Here is a 22,223-nt window from a genome sequence, read left to right as displayed (position 1 = left end):
ATTAAGCAAGCCAGTTAGCAACTACACATTATCATATCCAGTATACAAGATGGCAGTGTGCTTCCTGATATGAAAACCAAAGTTAAGAGTCTATGTGTCTAAGTCTGTTGGTTCAATTGCTGATTTTTGAGCACGACTAATAAATGATGGTACTTTTAGAGGCAGAAAGGCTAATGTAAGTCAACCACAAGTTATTAGCTAATGAGGATCCTGGATATTGTTAGTCAGATCTTGGCCAGTTACAAAACACTAAGATGTTGACAGCAAAAATGCTCAAGTCAAGGCTTCCTAACAGGAGTTTAAATTAAAGTAGGTATGCCCATCCTTTATACTTTCTAGCATCCAACCAAAGACAAGATTTTTAAAGTTTAGCACCTTTATAGCCGCTGGTTTTTGTGAAGCCAGAAGTTGCCTTAACATCCATTTGGGATGTTTTTGCATTTTAGGGCGACCAAGTAAATAAGGCCCAGTCATGCAGGCCTAATGACCAATCAACCACCTGTCAAGTAGGAATAATGAGTATTCCCCAACAAACTGTGGGGAATACTCACTGTTGCTGGAGGTTGGTGGAAAAATGATTATTAACAACTGGAACTATGGATGAGACCTGGCAGACTCCAAGTCAGTTATCCAGGTGGGTAAGTTATTAAATAATTGTTATGTAAGGAAAAGAATCCACAGGAGCCAAAACCACTTTTAAAGTTAACCATTTTTTATGGGGAAGATCAACTCCACTTAACAGCCAACCTCAAGCATCACCTAGGGGAAGTGCAGTTTTTGCCACTTAAGCTGCATATGTCTATGGACCACCTTCCCACCTAAAAATGGTGTCAGGGACCAAGCAGTAAAGCACAGAGGACACGTCGCATTCAAAAAGGTAGGTTTTTATTGATCTAAAAATATGAAAATGACAAACAAATCCAAAACTTATACAGGCAGACCAATAAAAGAGGTCAATTCAATAAACTCAACTCCAAACAACAACTAAGAAAACGAGACATTAGGGAACTTAAATACTGGCTTAGCTAAACAATATGACACACCAGGGGAAGACAAAATGGCTGCTATATAGCAAACTAACACAAAACAATGAAACAAACTCCAAACACCCCCCGGGCAATGAAACATGTGGTTCAGTCCAATGAGGCTCTAATCACTACTTTAGATCCCTCAGCCCTTAGCCACACCTTTTGCAACCAGGAAGGAGAAGCCATGTGCCCCGGGTAACTCAAGCAAAGGAAGATGTGTTAATACAACATTAAAACATGTTTTGTAACGTGTGATGGAAAAATAAACCAATTTAATTTAATAATGAAAAAATATATTGGACAATGAGTAAAATATATTTTAAGGACTGACTGCAAAGTGAAGTAAACTAGTGGTGAGGTGTGGCTTGCCATCACATGTGGTCACGCCTAATTAAAAAATATCAAATTTAAGGCTCAAAAACATCCAAAAACAAATTTAATTCTACTTTTTCTATGGTTTGTATGACAAGTTTTGTTGCCTTTGCCCTGTTAAACATTGATTCATAAGCGCTGGGGATTTACTGCACATCCACTGTAGGCAGCATTTTTTAACACCCACAAACAAAGTCAAATAACTGACAAATGAGAGAAATTTCCTTTTAATCACTATAAAAATAGAACACACAGACAGAAAAAAATAAACAGAGGATTTTCAACATCAGCAAGCTAAGAGCTTAAATAGTAGGTTTTGGTAGCTGGTTGTTTTGCATTATTTTAAACTCAACAAATCTGTGTGTATAAATGATAAGTTTTATCAAGATTCCTTTTATAATAATTACATTTTTTAAGCTCTAAAGTGACCATAGAAACATGAAATCAATAATACTTAAATGAGAAATATATCAAAGAGTCTTCTTTCTTTTAATGCCATATTTTTAGAGTTCTATCTGTCTTTTATGTGTCTGTTGAAGCTTCAAATGAGAGTACAAAAAGTTCTGTGGCTGTTTTATTGGTGAATAAAAAACCCTGCTGTGTGTGGTGGTAATTCTAAAGTGGCTCACAGTGTATGCATGTGTGTGTGTGTGTGTGTCATAGATGCATATCTGAGAGGTAGGCGACCGGATTCTTCTTGTTTCTCCTTGTGGATCAAGCAGCTGTTCGGCAGCTGTGTGCGCAAGTGTGAGAAAATGTGTGTCAGGAGAGAAAGAGGGGAGTGTTTGCTAATGTGTGTGTGTGTGTCAGCAAGAGAGAAAGACTGAAAAGCAGCGCTGTAATTTATGCTGCACCTCCGACCCCACAGCTCTTGGCTGCCTGTCTCTGCTGAGGTTTGCTGACGTGAGAAAAAGAAGCAGCACATCAGACCTCTGCTTAAGCTTGAAAGGGAGAAGAAGTGGGAGGAAGACGAGGGTGGAGCAAGAAGCAATGTGATTTAAAATGTTTGTTTTTACGTGTATGTTAACCGCTGACTGCTGCTGGAGGGAAAGAAATGGCATTCAGACATTGAAACTGACATATAATGAGTAAATATCTCATAAAACTGTGAAGAGAGTTCAAAATGTAGGTTTATTCTTTACCTTGGAAGCTGTAGTTGACAAAACAACCTCAATGTGATGTTGATTTTGTAGCTTTAGTTGTTTTATGAATAAGACTGGTGCCACTCATACACAGTAGCATGGCATGGGGTAAACTTTTGAGGAAGCCAACAGGACCTGCAGGCACCTTGTTGCAACTGATGCAAGACTTTACAGCTCACAGCTCTCTCATAATGAATAAAAAGAAACCTTCATTTCTAACGTAGCCAGGGCATGTTTAAATTTTCACTTTCACATCATTAAGTATCTGTAGGCTACATATTTAAATTGCTTGATAAACAAAAATGCTGTCAGTAGTTCCTTGGTGTTTCAAACTTGGTCACATATTCAGTTCTCATCACAACGGACTGAAAGCAGAACCAAGTGGTTAACGACCACAATCTTACCAGGTAACTTGCACCTTATGTCCACTGTTCTCATTTTCTGTTTGGAAACATTGCAATAAAACTACTCCTTCTGTGAACTGACACATGCAGTTACAGTCAGTCATGTAAAGTTCAAATATGCAATTCAGTCACATTAAAAATGAATGTGCAGTCGTGGTCATGATGTTTCCATGACACTCATAATGTTCGGGATTTCTTTGAGCTGTTCTTTGTCTTGTACCGGATACATAATGACTTTTTAAAATAAGAATTGTGTGCACATTTGAATTTATTTTGGATTTTCTCTAATCCACAAAGAGTCAAAAGTGTGCATACAGGTTCAAATATAGACACCTCCACTAACATTTAATTTCCTTTAGCAGGCTGCACCTGGGCCAGACACTTTTGGTAGCTACTGACAGCCTTCAGGCATACTCGTGATTGGACGTCTGACAGTTCTTGGCAGATATAAGTTGGTTTCCTGGCCGGACTTTAAGTGTAATTAACAAATTTGTAATAGAGTTGAGGTGAGGGCTGTATTTGAGACAAATGTCCTGCTGTTGACACCCAATTGTGTCCAAGTTTCAAGTGTCTAGCTGTTCATTTCAGGTGGAGCTGAAGACTTTGGTAGTTCTCCTTCATTACTCCATCCACCTTGTGCAATTTACGAGTAACCCTGGCAGTAAAACAGCCCCAGAGCACGAGGCTACCACCACCATGCTTGACAGTTTGAAAAACCTCATCTTAAATCCTCAAAACATTGTGGACAAATAGCTCAAAGAGAACTTCCCAACTGTAAATCTGAATTTCTCTTTCTTAAATCTACCTCGGCTTTTTGGACTGTCCCATTGTTCTAACAATCCAACAAGTTCTGTCAAATAAATTCTTTTTTGTGCTTTTAAACTGCCCATGACACTGTCAAGTTAAAAGAAATTAGAGAACTTTTAGCTCCTCTTATTAGATTTAAATGTATGTATATATTTGAACCTATATGTATGTGGATTAGAGAAATTCTGAATAAATCCAAACTTGTGCACCCAATTTTTGTTTCTTTAATGTAGTTAAAGATGTATGCATTTTAATCATTCTACCCTGGAAAATAGAAGAGTTCAAAGAAATCATTAAAAGACCAAAATTACCATGGCATTCATGCTCCTGACTGAGTGTATGTAAACTTCTGACCACTACTGCAGCTTAGCACAGAGCCTAGAAGAAAGAAGCATTTAGTCCAGAACAACAAAATCAGCCAAAACCAGCACCTCTGCAGATGTCTCATTCGTAAACTCTACATAAAAGATCATTGTAGCTGCCACAACAACACCCAGAGGTTTAAACTAGCCTGTAGCTTTTTATTTTATACGTTACAGTCCTGTGGAGTTATCAGTTAATGCTGTTGCGAGTTCGCTAGCAGCAACGTAGATCTGTAACTGCCTGTGATATAATTTGATGCCAGAATTAATATAAAGTGTGGCCAGTTGCTGGATTAACATTGAAAACATGTAAAGTAGTGAAACTAAACTACCCTTTGTTTACAGTCTATATGCTAAACAAAGATAACTTTATTGATGGAAGTGTCCTCATCTAGGAAATTATTAGCGTCAGTCTACTCCTTTGAGTAACTTTCAATCGAATCATGTGATCTTCATAACTGAAATATTCAAAATTTTCTTTCCTTCTTTCCGCTCTGCACTCACTGTTTTTCTAAGACACAGGTGGATCATCTCTGCTGTGTGAATGGGATTGAGGCTCAAAGTGCTGGGTAGTGGAAAGCAGTAATGCAACAGCTTAATCGGGCTGAGGGGAACGCACACATGCACTCACTCAAAGACACACACACTCTCTCTGCATCTCTGTCTCGCGCGTCTAGTCATCTCAAGACTTGTTTTCTCCATCCTGTTTTCTCTCTGCAGGCCTCCACCCACACATACTCATGAGCCGTTTTGTACTCAGTGGACACAGAGATAGTTGTTAAGTTCTGTTTAAATGGGTTTTTCCTTTACTGGCACGTCCATTAAGACAGATAAGTACACTAATAGATTATATATAAAACCGATACAAGGCGGACTGATTAGGTTTTTTTTGGGGGAGGTCTGTTGGAGCAGAGATTGTGTAATGTTAAGGGTATAGGTGGGAGGATGTCAGTTTGTTTTAAGGTTGAATGGTTGAGTATGCAGATGACTGTTTAGGGGTAGCTGTGTTTGCAAAACTGCACAAAATGCCAGTGGAAAATTTTATGAGAAATACAATCCACAAAATAGCAAAACCATCAAAGAATTCGTGCTTCCAATAAGCATTGTCTTTATGAGGTCAACTATTTTGCTGCTCTTTTAGGCTATACAGTCAATTTGAACTTCTTTGTACTTGACAACAGACTTTGGTTGACGAAAGATTTTCATATTTGTTTAGGTCACATGTAACATGGCTTGAAATATTCTTTAACTCAAGGCCCAAAACCCAGAGTTGGCTCTCTGAAAGAAATATTTGGCACCATGAGTCAATGTGGTATTTCACATCTAATGGTGTCGAAGAACTGTTACGCAACGCTGATGACACGGACACCTTTTCTCACACACAACAGTGGAAACCCAGATCTATGACTCAGCCTAATTTTTAAATAATTAAAATAAATAAATCAAAGCAAAGTGTAAATAAAATAAGTATCCACCACATCTGGAAAACTTTGGGTCCTCTTCTGAACTACGCTGTAAACTGGACCCTTAATTAAAGTAGTACAAACTTAAATATGGCAGCCCTTTAGTGCTATGAAATTGCCCCCCACGATTTTTAAAAGGATGAAGGCGTTAGTCTCGGGAAAGCTCAGCTAAAGCTAGTGTGTGATTTTACTGTGTACCAGAGAGGAAGATGAAAAACTCTATGCAAAGAGCCAGACCTTTGTGCAAATTTTGAAAGTGGTCTTGAGGAAAGGCTCCCTGAGCTTTCAGAATTTTTCTTTGTACCTTACCATTTTCAGAAAAAATGCTTTTTGTTTGTTAAGCTACCTAACACTTAGCAAAGTTGACACAGAAACTAAGAAATGCATTTGCACCTTCATCAACTGCTCAATGAAGCCTCGTCAGAAATGGTGTCAGTGGAAGGGTGGCTGTCAAGAAGCCATTCTTAAGGAAGGGAAACAGACTGAAGTGTGTCAAATTACACAAGAACTGAAAATCAAAAGGTCTTCCATGTGTATGGAAGAGTTCAGGAGAGAGGTCCTACAGTAAAATACAGTGAAGGCACTGTCATGGTTTGGAGCTGCATGTCAACCAGTGGTGTTCGAGATCTTGTAAAAATGAATGGCAGTATGAAGTCAGATTTTTATCCAACATGCAATACCAACTGGAAAGCATCTGATTAGCAACAGCTTCATTTTTCAGCATCACAATGATCCCAAATACAATGCTAGGCTAGGATAGAAGGCCATACAACGGAACAAAATCAGTCATGGATTGACCTCCCCGGACGTCAACATTACTGAAACAGTGCGGGATCATTTTGACAGAGTGCGTAACACAAGCGGCCAACATCCAAGGAAGAGCTTTGAATGCCCTTCAAGAAGGCTAGAGAACTATTCCTGATGGATATTTAAATGACAAGAAAGCTGCCTAAGAGAGTTCAAACTATGTTGAAGAATAAAGGCGGTCAGACCAAATATTGTCTGGATATTAAAACAGACTGTTTTTGTTTTATATACTGTATTTCTATGTATCTATGTATGAACTTTAAATAAATAGATCCAAACATTTTCCCAGCCAAAATAAATATTATATATATTTAATTGCAGGTGCTAACAATTTCTTGCAAGTTTAGTAAACCCTGGGCAGGTGAATCATTTGCTATATTAATCTCGCTTTAGCTAGCTGTTAGGATAAAAAAAACATCCTAACTGCCTCTACAAGTGTACAAAAGCACTTTCACGACAGTTTTGTTGAATTTTTATAACGGCCAGATTGAAAATAAGAGTTTTTAAATAAACTAATGCATAAATTTGTTACCTGTTTACATCTCTAGTTGGAGTAAACAAGCTGCTGCTATGTATGGACATGACGGGGAAGTGGAAACGTATTTGAATACTAACACACAGCTGTTTTTTGTCTTTTTATGGGATTTATTTACAGTAACAAAAATATAGAATATCACCAACCTTATCCTTTAAACATGAGATGTTTCGCACATACACAGTTGACAGCAGAGACTGGTTTAAACTTGTTTATTTGGATCCTTTCTCCAAATCACGTCTGTAATTTTTCCATTTCACAAAATATTTACAAAAAAAGATACTTTTAGGTTTTTTTTTTTTCCTCTCTCTTTATCGTGGCTGTTGTAACAGCTACTTTTAAGGATGATGAACCATTGCTTACATCTTGCAGTCCAGTCTTTTAGAAAAAGTTCATGAAAAAAAAAGCTCCTCCCACCCTTCGTTTCTTTCGTACACTCATTTTAAAACAGCATACAGTTTCTTCTCCCCCATTGTTCTTCATCTGAGTGCTTTTAGAAAAACAAACAACAAACTAAACCTCTTCCTTGCATGCTTTCAGCTGCAAACAGGAAGCCAAGAGCTTGTGTGCTTATTGAGAGGAAGTGACATCTTTGCCCTGCAGGAAGTACAATTACAGCATCATCAGATCGTCCAGATGCCTGATTAGTTTGGTCTCCCCAGTCTTGCCCTTTTCTCTAAAATAGTAGAGTCTCTGTAGGCAAGCGTTAAACGTACAAGTGTACCAAATAACACAAAGTCATTCATCGCTAAATGGAAACAGTCTGTAATATTTTCTGTCCTGTGGCAGCAGGAAGGGAGTGCTAAGGATGCGGGCCGAATTCTCAAAAATGCAGAGGGCTGGGGTCAGCCGGCCCTTTAGACGCTGCTCTATTGTCCCTCTGTGGGTCAGCATCTGTAGTCCAGGCATAGCAAGGCGTCCACAAGTGCATTGTGGGTGTTCCATGGAAGAGCTTTTTGTGTTCAAGCTGTACGATCCATCCCTGAACTCAGCAAAGAAAGGAAGAAGTGCCATGACAATAAAAATAAAACGGACACGCAGGGACCGCAGTCCCTTTTTAAAGGATCTGTCAAACAAAGTCAGCTATGCGGAGAAAAATATGTTTGCTAATAACATAAGGCAATTGACCTCAGTACAACTGGAGGGGTGATTATATCAGAGAAACATGAGCTGAACGTGGAAAGCTCAACACTGCACGGTATAATCTCTTTTCCCTTTAGCCTCAGTGAGAAGCCTTGAAGAAGCATGAGAAGATTCTCTACTAAAAGTTAATTTCCTACCAATCCATCTCCTACTCTATAAATAAAAAAAGATGCATCTCCTCGTCTCCTCTTCAGGCTTCTCTTCCTTGTTTCTGTGTAAAATGCTGAGCTGAGTTTCACCAGCCTGTTTATGCATTTTACGTATAATACACTACATGAAAACACGGACCAAAATTAAAGAAAGGAAGAAAATAAAAACAAAGAGATCAACCCTGCCCCCGAATGTGTGTGCACGTATGTGTGTAGATATAAACAATTATTTTAATATGTGTATAGTATAATCGTATTGTGTCTATTCCCGTTAGTAAGTCTGTAAAGGTGTGCTATTTTGGTGCCTGTCTCTATATCTGTGTGTGTGTGTGTGTGTGTGTTTGCTCTGTTAACTGGTGACGTAGTGCTTTGTAGAGGGCTGCCCATACAGCCCGTAGAAATCTGCATGTCTGTGTGTCTGTGAGGCGTCTATCCAGTCCCTCACTGCCAAGCCCTGCATGGACGGACCTCCGGAAGCCAGGCCAGGAGGAGGGGGGTAGTCCTGGGCACTGACCCAGGGAAAAGAGCCCGAGCGTGGATACGGAGGGTGGCTGCGGTGGCCTGACACAGAGGGCACTCCAGAGCAGTAGCAGTTATCCATCGTGCACACCAGAATCTTGCGACCGCCATACTGAGGGAGCACTGCCTGCTGGGAGGAGTGCGAGGAACTGCTGCCTCCAGGAGGGAAGTGAGAGGAGCCGAATACAGAGCCTGAATGGTGATTAGTCAACGAGCCACTCCCGCTTCCCGTCCCGCCGCTCTCGCTGATGTGAGGCGGGCCACAGGGTCCGAGAGCCTGCTGATTGGTGGACTGGCCTTCTCCAGAGGCAGAGCTGGACCCCAGGTAGGGCTGTTTGGCTAACGACGAGGAAGAAGATGAGGAAGAGGAGGACGAGTCTTTGAAACCCGGTGCGGCATTTTTTCCGCCGTTCCCATTTCCCTCTGGGAAAGCAGTGGAATGTTTCCGTTTCTCTGCACCAGAGCCAGAGCTCTGACCGCTGGGATAGGCGGGAACAGACTGCAGGAAGGTCGAGGGAGGGGTGAGGGGAGCTACGAGACGAGAGAGAGAAAGTGTGAAATGAGAAGAGGTAAGTGGTAATTAAAAGAAAAACACTTCCATGACGGTCGTGCCCTGCATTAAAAGCTAACAGGTGTATTTCATTTTCTCACCTTCAAGTGTTCTTTTCAAGCTCTTCTCTCTTTTTGAGATCTCAGAAAGGAAAAGTTTAGAGTTGAGATTCCCAACTTTGTAAGGAGGGAGACTGCTGCCCACACATGCCTGAGATCTGCAACAAGTGCGAGGAGACGGGGTTCATGATAAGGTGTTTGCTTGGAAACATCTCCAAAATAATTCAATAAATAAAAATCATTGTATGAAGACCGTTTGCTCACCTGTCTGTGAGGATTTTAACAGGCTTGGTGTTTTTCATGAAGCTCAGCTCCTCCGCCTTCCCGAAGGCAGTCTGGATGGAGCTCAGCAGCTTCTGGGCCTCGTGGCGCTGCTCCCCGAGAGCTAAAACCTGGGCTGCGTTCTCCTGACAAAACCGAGCCTGAGCCCGATCCAGAGCCTCCAGTGTCCGACCGAGATCCTCCTCCAGGAGCTGGTGCATCCGCTGGTACTGCAGGCGCACCTCCTCTTTCAGCTCACATACCCTGTCCTGTAAAATAAACACACACACACACACACCAATCAAAATTTCCTAAAGATTTTATAGAGCCATAAAAGAGAAAACGCGCCCACGGAGTGACGTGCAAAAACATACCTCCACCACACACTTGTCTGAGTCGAGTTTGCAAAGCTGTTCCTCAATCTCCTGCACTCGCTCCTCCACGCGTTCCTGCTGTCTTAACAGGTTTTGCTGTGAGGTGAGAAGGACAGAAAATAAATAAAGAACGCCTTGTGGCCTTGGAAACTTGTGACCTCGGTCAGCTACTAGCATCCCCTCCCCAAGCCTGAGATATTAGGATCCGGGAGTGGGCTAATTTAGTCTCCATCGAACACACAATCCCTGTGGGGGAGGAAGGAGGGGGATGCAGTCATAGCAACCAGCAGCTATTTTGTGTTTGCATTAGCGAGTGAAGACTAATGTTGGGGGAGCCGGGGGCAGCGAGCAGAGATAGATAAATGGGCAGAAAAAGCTCCGGCAGCTTCGCTCTCCCCTTGGTGCAACTCCTCTTCCTCTATTCTGCCTTTTCTTTCTAAAAGACACACACTCAAACAGAGGAGGCTGCTCTGCGAGCTATGGCAATGTTGTGGCAACAGCGTCTGTTTTTTCTGGGATGATGATGATGATGAAGATGATGGCATGTGAAGAAATAAAGGCCGAGCTGAGTTTTATCCGGCTCAGCTTGTGGCCAAAATTTACAGAAAAGAAGGAATAAATGGCTCCGTGCGAGACCAACAATCCTTTGCATAAATTTTGGATAGCGGGAATGCCATTGACACAGATTTGATGATCCCTTCGTGTTGCTAATATTTAATGGGAAATATAAATAACCCTCACTCAACATTTAATGGAGCGTATTGATAAGATGGTGCTGACATGGCTACAGCCCTTTTTGCTTCTTGGTCAGGTGTGCTAAGTGCCGGTTTCAGCTACATGCCAACATGCTCGCAATGACAATGCTAGAATAGTTATCCTATGCAGGTGTATTGTTTGGCAAGTCGATCATTTAGTGAACTGTGTGACCAGGGGGGCACAGGTTTGTGAAATTCAGGGCTGACACCTGTGTTTAAAAGAGCAATTTGACCGACATTTTTCTGTTCTTGTTTTGAATCGTCATTTTCTGTCTGAGAAAATTAAAGTACTGCTAGTGTTTAAGCTTTTCACCACACCATCTCTGAATAAAAATAAATACATGGCATTAATGTTGGTAAATGTTGTCCTGCTTACTGGCGATAGTTCACGATGCATTTGTGCATTCAACTTTTACTCATTAGTGTTAAAAATGTGTAAGTAAAATCAAATGAATTTCAATAGTAGAATTTTTTTTAAGTCTATAAATTATTCATAAATAGGTTAAATCTTGCCCAAGGTGGTTCAACCTAGTAAGAGAATAAAGCCAAAGATTTCCCCCAATTAACCACCAAAATTTGCAAATACTCATATTTAAGGAGGATTAACCAGCAAATTTTCACTTTTGGCTCCATAGTGTAGTGGTTGACACGTTGCCCTTACATATTAAAGATCCCCAATTTGAAACCATAATTTTAGGGCACAGGTGTCAAACTCTAGGCCTTGAGGGCCACTGTCCTGCTTGTTTTCCAACTAGCCTGCCCTTGTAGCTTCTTATTGGCAAAAGCACACCTGATCCAGGTAATCAGCAGCAGGTAGGGCAGGGATATCTCAAAAACAAGCAGGATACAGGCCCTCGAGGACTGGAGTTTGACACCCCTGCCTTAGGGGGTCATAAGCTAGTGCTTTTCTAGTGCCGATCCCAAACCTCTGATTAATGGGAGGATTGTGTTGGGAAGGGCATCCAGTGTAAAACTGTACTAAAATAAAAACAGATTCATTTGCTGTAGCATTTTATGAATAAAAGAAAAATCAGAAATAAAAGAGCAGATGAAAAAAGTTTAATGATTTAACAATGAATGTGGCATCCGCCAGCTGTAAAATTTTAGCCCAAGATGTTCAACATATAAATTTTGAACATACGGAGTTTGAAATTTGAACAGTTTAGTTTTGCTGATGCCATTATTTTATTTATTTATTTTTTTGTTTATTATGTAAAAAATAAATAAATAAAAATAAATCTTCCTTTATGAAATCTAACATCACAGTGCAAAGAGGCTTATTAAGAGTTTATCATGTTATCTCTTAGATTAGCATAAAACTGATGTAAAACAACAAAAAAACATCAGATTGTGAAATCAGTAAACGACATACTATTGGATGATATGGGCTTAAGCTGATAGATCTGTGCATCTCCAAAAGCCATCCACCCATTTTCTTCCGCTTATCTGGGGCTGGATCGTGGGGGCAGCAGCCTAAGCAGAGAATCCCAGACCACCCTCCTCCTCCAGCTTGTCCTGGGGAACACCAAGCCATTCCCAGGCCAGCCGAGAGATATAATCTGACCTGGGGCCTCCTCCCAGTGGGACATGCCCGGAACACCTCGGATCCTCGTCAGATTTTCTTTTTTGTGTTTTTAAATGTATGTGTTGTTTAATGTGTGGATATGCTGCAAATCAATTTCCCATTGGGGACAATAAAAGTACCTTTGACCAGACAGCCAAATCACCTCAACTAGGTCCTTTCGATGTGGCTAGTGGCTCTACTAAGAGCCCTTATGGGATGGCTGAACTTCTTACCCCATCTCTATGAGACAGGCCAGGCACTTTTCGGCGACCATAGGTGCGGGTAGGGGTACAGATTGACCAGTAGATCAGGAGCTTCGCTTTTACACTCAGCTCTTCCTTCACCGCGACGGACTGGCACAGCATTCACACGACTCATGCCACAGCAGCAATCCGTCTGTCGCGCACTTGCTCACGTAACTAACGAACAATACCCCGAGATACTTGAACGTCTCCACTTAGGGCAGAAATGGAGTGGGTACTGCACCCTTTATCAGCTGAGGACCATGGCCTCAGACTTTGAGGAGCTGATTCTCAGTCCAGCTGCTTCACACTCAGCTGCAAACTGCTCCAGTGTGAGTTAGAGGCCACCACTGGATGAAGCCGACAGAACCACGTCATCTGCAAAAAGGAGAGATAAGATTCTGAGACCACCCAATTGGACACATGTAGACTGGTTGGGCAAACTCCCATGCACCCTGAAGTATTCTCGAGAGGGTAAAGAGGTGGTCCACTGTTCCGTGATCGGTACGAAAACTGCATTGTTCCAACTTTATCTGACGTTTGACTTTCTGACAAACTCTGCTTTCCAGCACACTGGCATAGACTTTACCAGGGAGGCTGAGGAGTGTGATCCCCCTATATTTGGAGCACACACTCTATTGCCCCTTCATCAAGATGGGAACCACCATCTCCAGTTTGCCAATTCAGACGCACTACCCCTGATTGCCATGCAATATTGTAGAGGCGTGTCAACTAAGATAACCCTACAACATCCAGAGCCATCAGGAACTCGGGGCAAACCTCATCTATCCCATGGGCCCTGTTTAACTGCCTCAGTGACTCCACCCCCTTGTCCCCAGACTCTTCTTCCTCTACGGAAGATCTGGCAGTGGGATAAGGCCCTCAAAGTATTCCCTCCACTGCCCGACAATCCATTTTTTTCAAAGCCCAAGCCATGTGTTGAGGTGACCCTGACTAGCCAATACCTCTCAACCTCACGCACTAGCTCAGGCTCCTTCCCCATCAGACAGGTGACATTCCATGTCCCAATCGCTAGACTCGGTAGCTGGGATCAGTCCACCAGGGTCTCTGCCCCTGGCCGCCACCCTGCACACATTGCACCCCATAAGCTAACATTTGTTAATTAGTACTAAAATTAGCAGTGTAATCTAATAATGATACCAATGGACGTCAGTAACACACTAAATGAGTCTGTGTTACGTTGTCCTTCAAATTCTCCTACCATCAAGAGTTGAGCAACTAACCCTGGCTCAGGGGTAAATCTTAGGCCTCTGGAGGTTCTTATATATCTGATATCATGATGTGTAGCAATGGGCTATGCATCTAGAACCTGTTACACATCACTTAAAATTCATTGGAAGAACAAGTCATGGATATGCATAAAAAGTGTATTATGCACTGTGCCGAGCAACCACTGGGCAACAGCCTAAAGTAACCCATTTTCAGCATATATACACCCCCCCCCCCCCCCCTTATTCTTTATTACTTTGTAACTTTTTTCAGTGGGATTAAAATTATCACTTTGCTTTTTTTTGTCTACCAACTTACTATGACACAATCTCTAAACCTAAGAAAATAATAAAATAAAATTTGAATAACTGGGAAATGATATCTGTAGACATAATCTCATTTTCTGATTGGCTCATCAGACAACAATTTGGGATGATAGTGCTTAGCTCATACATTTGTGAGTGCCATCCATGAATAAATAAGCAAATATATGTTTAATATAAGACTGGTTAATAAAAAAATGCTTTGAGGTACAGCATAAAGAGAGAAATAACAAATACAACCAAATTGGGGACGGGACTAGGATAAAAGCATGTCTAAAGAGACTTTAAGGTATTAAATGATCACCAAATGAATGACATTCAACCTAAAATGTGTATGCACCCAAGGATTAGCAAACCTCATGGTGGTCACCATAATGCTTAGGATTCATCCTCTGGTGAGCATGAATAACTTTCAGTATTCAACAGTCAGACAGCCTTAATTAAAGGATGAGTCTGTCATTAGCTTGGCATGCCATTAATCATTTGTTTTTCCTCAGGCTGAAGGTTTATTCACATACAACCACCACAATCATCATCGTCACTGCGCAGTCATTCTAGCCAACAGCAGCTGCTTTTATCATTAGTGATCAGCTGCTGTAGAGGCTGATAGGAATGAAAACCTCCTGGGCCTCAGCAGCACATGGTTGGGAATTGCTGCCCTAGATATCTCTCTCCCTCTCACACACACACACACACACACACACACACACACACACACACAGTTGGCATGGTTAGATCCAGGACGGTGACCTGGTTGTGCTGACTGATTGAGTTAGGCTCTGAGCAGAAGCCAGAGGGGGAAAAACAGGGTCGAAGAAGCTGAGGCTTTGCAGAGAACCTCTCAGGGAGGAAGGGAGGGAGGAAACAGGGGGTATTGAAGAGGGGAGGGGGCTTTTTAGTTGTCATTTCACCACAGTGTCTTTTCCATCAGAACCACCAGAGCAGGAGAACGGGGCCAGAGGGAAGGTCGGTCCTCACCGGGAGTGACTGGTGGATGGTGTTAGGGAGGTGAATTTGTTGGAGGGGGACTGATGGAGGTGAAGAGCAGGGTGGGGCCTGTAGGGTTGTGTGTATGTGTGAAAGGGAGGGGTGGTTCCTCTCTGCAAGCCTTAAATCACATTCAACATGGAGGATCTGCTAGTAGTTAATACATGTAGACAAATATCTAAAATATTTATGGACTGGGGCTGTGAATGAGCTCAGTGACATTAGATTTTTTTTTTCCTGTTTGCATCATCTTAAAAACATGGTCAACCACCCAGATGAGATACAATTTACCTCGTGGTCTATTTATTCAGAGACAGCTTCTGCTCTTTTATTTCATAAAATATAAATTTTTAATGAGGTTAAAGTCTGGTTGATGCTGTATTTTTAAAGCGGCTAGTGAGACATTTTACAGTGTAACAAGAAGAGAGTTTGTAATTGACTTCTAACCTAGTGCAGCATTTTTTTTACTGTAGGGTTTTTTCCGGGCTCAGAACTGTTCATTTATAGTAAGGGCCAAGACATTTCTGACCGTTTATATAATAAAGATGTGCAATTATATTTGATTAAATTAAACGTGGTCAACAGAAAGTTGGCAGGAAAAATAATTTGACTATACTGGAGATCTTTTTGTTTAGATCTGGCTAAAATGTGTTTGAGGGCCCAAAAAACATGAGCACAGGAACCAGTTTCGGCAGGCCTTACAATCAAACTCGGCCCCAATCCTGGCAGATCAGCTAATCTAAATGCCAGCCCACATCAGCTGATATCCTTTACACATCCATAAATCTCATATAAGACGCTCTATTAAAGCTGCTTTAGCCCTGCATCTGCAAGCCGCTTTGCAACCCTTCTTCACCCCAGCTCCTTCATATATTTAGTATCATATCTGTTGTTACTGAAGGTCTTGCTTGAATGCAAACCTTCCAAAAAACCTTCTACAATTATAGGAGCCAACAAGCAGTGGGTGTCGGGAGCCCTGTACTTGTAAATGCCAAGGCAGGTGAATGGCTGAGCCATCTCTTGTGAATTCAAAGACTTAAACTGGTTTTCCCTGTAGTTCTGGACTGTTGGCTAAGGAAAATAAAGCATATGAAGCCACCACCATGTGGGTATTTTCACCTTATCTGTATATTTTACACTCCATGCAATTTGTAGATTAATGGACTGACAATCTATTAACCTATTATTAGTGAAGCTATTTCTAAATAGAGTATCACACCTGTGGGATCACTGACAAATTAGCATCTACTTGGTTCATTTACAGCTAGCAGTAGTACGACTAAAAAAAAAAAAAAAAAATATTTGCAGACCACTCTGTGCTCCATGGAAACTATGGACTACTAATGGGGCAATCTGCTTGCAGGACCCTCTTTGTTACCCAATTCGCCTAAAAACTACCACCAATCAACTGGCAACCAGTTGGGGAACAAACCTCATATGGTTGCCTTTGGTTTGCTGACCGGTCTCTAGACCAGTGTGACTGAGGCCTTAGAGATTCATGTGTGATGGGTTATTCAACTGTGTATTTTATGCTGCACATCCATGAATTTGTCTAAAGCCCATCTAAACCACAGATCTTGTTTCTCGTCGGTAACCCACGCTAACCCTTTCATCATCCAACATCATGTAATGAGCGCCATGTTTTGTGTCACTGCCCAGAAACCTTGGATGTAAATTGGCTTGTAGCTAAATCTGGTACAAAGCATCTTTTCTCTTATAGGATTAATGTTTTTGTGCATGGTCCCACGAATGAAACTAAACAGAATGCTTGTGTGTTTTTTTCTTAACCTGTAAGACGTTTCCTTCTTCACATATTCAGGTCACTGACACAGATTAAAGGTCAATAAACATCAGGCCACAATAGTGTATTTTAGTAAAAATGCAAATATGACAGATTTTAACAGTACAACTTCTAAATTTAGCCCACCTGAGAGTCATTTGTGCGCTACAGGTGACTGATTTACTATACGTAAAGCTGAGTCATAGCATTACCAGCAGGAAAAATGCCCAACCATAACACGGTTGCCACCTAAACAGGGTGTTGGGTGAACTAAATGAGTCAGATGGAATTGGTTTTCACTCTGACTGGACGCGCCTGTCAACCACCCCTTCAAAAGAAAGAACAGAGGCGAGGAAACTCGCCCAGCCTCCGCTAGAACGAGCTGCAGTAAGCACCAACCCCTCAGGAAAGGAAGAGGTTAATAAAAAACCCCAAGTAGACCGCAGAATCAAGTGACGAATCACTTTAATCCCCCTTCCCCTCGTCTCTACTCCCACCCCTGCCGCACACAACTGGCGATCCCTGAGCTCGGATGCACCTGTGCTGGGGAGATAAGGCCCTCTGAGGGCCCCTCATTGTTCCACTCTCGACCACATTGTTTGTCATTCCAGCAGATGAGAACGGAGGCTGGAATGGATCACCACTGAAAAAATGCGAGATAGACCTGAAACACTTGAAATGCAACCATTTCTTAAAATGGGAAAGTGTTCTGTTATTGAAGACGGGATTGTGTAACGAGGTAAACAATCAACAACTTATTGTGGCAGCAGAAATCTCCACTTTAGATCTTAAATGTGGCACGGGAAGGCATTAAATATGCTCTTTGTTCTGCTGATGTTTGCTTGAAAGCTACAAAGTGGATGAAAAATGAGCTTGCAGGATGGTGTGATGCTGTTATAAAAGCCAGCACTTATTGATCTCTGATGAGCAGAGAGCAGTAAGTAGGGCTGAAACTATTGATTATTTTTTTGATTAATTGTTGTAGTCTATCAGCAAAATGTAGAAAATATTCGACAGACGATCCAATGTGACACCACTGATTTTTAAAAAAAAAAATCATAGTTAAATAGATTTTACAGATTTTACTAGCAAAAGTGCTTTTTTCCAGTAATTTTTGACCCCAAAATATATTCTAGCTTTATAATGTCCACTTAGTATAAATTAACCTATTACAATTTCTTCAAAGTCTTACAGCATTTATGAACTAAAATACTAAAAATTAGTTGCTTTTATCATTACTAACAACAAAACAAATAAACAAACAAAAAAAATTGTCAACTGAAGGAATCGGGGCTGTTATAAAGCAACTATTATTCATTTCTATGTTTACAATCATCTAGGTCTGGCCACAGGAAGCCACTGGAGATGGCAGAAAGAGCTGCATATGACTCTGAAGCCACAGGTTCAATACTCCTACTGGTTTCCTTTTAAATATCTTATCAACCAATCTGAGTAACGTACAAGACGTCAGTAGTTTTCTTTCCCATGTTCTTATTCGAGTCACTTGAGCACATATAAGAAATGGAAAAAACAAGTGTTTAAAGTAAGCACACTGTATTCGTTTTCCCTTACTCTGATGTCATTGCGTCGCAGCTCCACATCAGTGACGGCGTGGCCGTGGCTGGGATGGCAACGGGCGAAGCAGCAGTACTGACACACAGCCGTCTGCTCGGCCTCGCAGTGGTACAGCCTGTACTCGTCGTGCTGGGGGCAGGTCCAGGCCTTCACCGCCTCCGCCTCCACCAACAGGTGCCCGAGGGCTGAGCACGGCTGCTGCAGGTGTGTCTGGACGTGTGACTGGCAGCACGGGGCGTTGCAGCGCAGGCAGACCTTCACGGCGGGGAGTGGGGGACCCCGGCGGCAGAGAATGCACTGCAGTGTCGGCGTGGTGGCCTTCTCCACGCTCAGGGCGTTGTACTTCTCAACTATGTTGGATAGTTTGTGGTTCTTCTCCAGGCTGGGCTTCTGGGTGTAAGCATGATTGCACTCGGGGCAGCGAGCCAGCGAGGAGTCTTTGGCCCAGGCCTCGCTGATGCAGCCCCGGCAGAAGTTGTGCTTGCAGGGCAGCTGGATGGGATCTGAGAACACGTGTAGGCAGATGGGGCAGATAAGCTCCTCCTCAAAACAGTTCCTCCATGTCTCAGCCATGTCAGAGGCCATCATGGTGCAGGCAGGCATACACTGGTTTCCACTCCTTTCAGACCTCTGTCTCTCTCACAGGAAACCTGACACTCTCAAACTGAGTCTCGCGAAAAAAAGAAAGAAGATAAAACCAGACCCAATGCCGCCCCTGAAAGATCAGTCTGTGTAGGCCGACCTTTGTGACCAAATTAGAGGAGTCTCCCTGACAGATGACGAGTATTGCTTATTACTGCAGCATGAAGGCAAAATTCCAGAAACCTGACCAGAGAAGGCTTCAGGCAAAAATGACAACACCTTGGTGATTTCAACACATGCAACAGGGGCTGACGTTATGCAGATTACAGTAAACTGTGCTTTCCTTTCCCCTAAATCACACACACACTCACACATACACACAAGCACTGGGCCTGCCTTCACTTCACAGCTTCTGTGTGTGTCTGTTTAAAGGCCTGCTGCAGGAAGCCAACAGCCTGTCTGCTACAGGTAAACCACGAAATGCAAACAAGGCACAGAGAATTAAGATCTACACAATTACCTGTACGACGAGGGAGAGACTCAATCTCTGTGTAGCACGGGAATAGACACTTGATCCTTTTCTGCCCTTACCTTCACAGCTCTCTTCCACTTAAACGCCGGATTATGACTGACTGTGGACAATTCAGACCAACAAACCATGCATGAAAACATGAAAAGCACGAGAAAGGACTGCTGGAGTCCACACCCTGATTACTATTCCCACACAGAAAGCTTTACAGAGAGAGAGAGAGAGAAAAAAAATAGCTGAACCTGTTTTATCGGGATCTCAAGGACGCTTGATTTCCTCTATAATCACAACGCAGCGCAATGCTTTTGTCCGCTGAATCATAAATAAGTATCCGAGTAGCCTCTACCAGCAATTTAATTATACATACAACCAGCGATGGTTTGGCAGTAGGCAGAAAAAGCTGTTTCAAAGGTCAGATGGAAAAACACAGGTACCTCCAGCCCTTCAATTTGACATAAAAGCGACATTTCCATTTGATGAATAACGCCTGCTATGTGGCACAGCTCGCATATCTGAACACAAGGCCGCAGCTTTTCTACCAGTTTTCAGTCGACAACAAAGGCCTTATAATCTCATTAAAAAGGAAATCATACCCGGGCCATCACATCGAGGCTGTTTACTGCATAGTTAATCGTTTTAATAGTCGAGTCCAGCTCTTGCGCACAAAACAAAGGGGTTTTTAGGATCCGCAGGAATGTTGGGCTGCTGTTGCAGAGCCAGAAACATCTATCAAATATCTCCTCACACAAAGATTACTAGTTCTCAGCTGTGGACCCCTTCATTTTATTTTATTTTACTTTGGTTTGTACCATTTCCCCCCCTACAGCCTTCAGCCAACAACATATTTATGTACTTCCTTATCTCGATTAAATCGCGTAAATTACCTCAGACGTCACCTCACCATTTTCTACCATAGCACAGGTACAGATAAACACTACATCCACTCCGCTTTCACACGAGGACAGTCGCTGCTAATATAACCTATGGTCATTATTTTTAGAAGCAGCCATATTTATATATTTAACTAAAAAAATTACAAAAAAAATACAAAAATATACCCTCCCGATCTTAAAGGGGACGTCGCGTTTCTGTCCTTGTTAGGGCTAGCTGTCATCAGCCATCTTGCAAATCCTCATTTTAAAAAAAGAAAGACAAAAAGTAGATATCCGCTGTGGAAACGCTGTAGGCTGTTTCACCAAAGCTGCTTTTCGATAGCTGTCCTACACAGACTCATCAACGCCACAGTCCCCTTTTCAGTAAAGAAAAATACGCATTTTCTCGGTATTGTACGTCCGAAGGAGCCGTCTGGCAGGAGTAATTTTCGTGGCTTGATGTGTCCCGTATGAGTCGACTCCGGGTTTCATAAAAATCCAACACGGTTGTGAATAATAATTTGTGTTATCTGCCCCCCTCCTGCTCCTCCTTTCTTTCTCTGTCTCTATCGGCCAGGGTTTAGAGAGAGGAGGAATGCAGGCGAGCTGAACTGAAGCAAAGTCAAGATAGCCATTACCTCGGGCAGCTTCCGGTGGTGATTTCCAAACTAAAAACAAGTTTCAGTGTAGTCGAAAATCACCACTAGGACCTTTTTCCTCGGAATTCTACCCTGGCCATTTTGGCATATTGGCCCTAATCCTCTTCTGCATTTTGAGAATAAAGTCTAACTTTCGATCTAAAAGTCAAAATATTATTTTCAGGATAAAGTCTAAATAACATTCTGAGGATGAAGTCGAAATGTAAAGATTAAAGTTATATTTTCAACACTAATAACTGCCATGGCTGGTAGATGAGTTAGTCAAATGATTTGATCAGCCATCTTATTGTGTCTAATAGAACATCTATTTTCCACCAAAGCGTAACTTTTGGGGTCCTTGCATCTATCCACTGCCAGTCTTTTTTTTTTAAGTACACATGTTTTTAAGTAGATTTTATTTAGTTTTTTTGGGTTCTATAGCATAAATTTGGTCATTTAATTTGGTCCACTATGGAAAATAACTTGACCTTTATTTTCAGAAGAAGATCTGTTTTCTTCAGTCTGAAGAAGAAGAACAGAATGATTCTTTATTGACAATTACTGAACATAGATTAAGTCAATTCAGTAAACCAATAAACCCATAATAGCTTCGTGCTGCCAGGTATTTTTATTTATTTATTTTTTCGTTTTTGGTACCAGGCTGCAAACGTGCTCTTTTAACACTGTTTGGTTGGGCATTTTAATATTGGAGTTCGGGGACTGACTGACTTTTGGAACCAGCCTCAAGTGACCATTAGATGAACTGCAGAGTTTTTATCATTTCTTTGTTGGTTTCATTTTTCAGTCATGGGTGATTTTTTTTTTCTCTCTTTAAGCTCCTTGATGTTTATTTTGAAACCTCCTCGCACAAGCTTCCGTTCTGTTACACGCGCTCTCTGGCTGACCTGACGCATTTTCAATCCCCTTCTACTCTCCCTTCCTCCCGCTACTCAACCCGCTCCCCTCCATCCCTCCCTCCTTCCGGATCAACGCTACGGCCATCACGTGACCTGTCACTGAAGTGTGTCACGTTTTAACCGGGAGGAGATGAGGGACGAGCCGGGGAGGAAGGGCCGGGGATCGTACATACTAAAGGGCTTACAGCATTTGTTAAAGGCCTGGACTCTCTATTACCCGCTTGTGTGTGTGTGTGATTTATTCCTCACAGAGT

General features: G+C 42.0%; 1 protein-coding gene across 1 annotated transcript; it reads right to left on the bottom strand.

Annotated features, from left to right (window-relative positions):
• Window positions 1-7,117: 7,117 nt before the first annotated feature.
• On the bottom strand, window positions 7,118-21,081 carry trim8b (tripartite motif containing 8b). Its single transcript, XM_082544307.1, has 5 exons — window positions 18,429-21,081; window positions 9,976-10,071; window positions 9,605-9,870; window positions 9,383-9,498; window positions 7,118-9,262 (listed from the first exon to the last, which is right to left on the bottom strand). The coding sequence occupies exons 1-5, from the start codon at window positions 19,032-19,034 to the stop codon at window positions 8,562-8,564; spliced, it is 1,785 nt and encodes a 594-aa protein (XP_082400433.1). The 5' UTR covers window positions 19,035-21,081; the 3' UTR covers window positions 7,118-8,561.
• Window positions 21,082-22,223: the final 1,142 nt, after the last annotated feature.

Source organism: Aulonocara stuartgranti (genome assembly GCF_965226115.1).
Source record: "Aulonocara stuartgranti genome assembly, chromosome: 8".
Classification (NCBI taxonomy): domain Eukaryota; kingdom Metazoa; phylum Chordata; class Actinopteri; order Cichliformes; family Cichlidae; genus Aulonocara; species Aulonocara stuartgranti.
The sequence above is the reverse complement of the archived record's forward strand: the minus strand, read 5'-3'. Positions and strand labels throughout refer to the sequence as shown.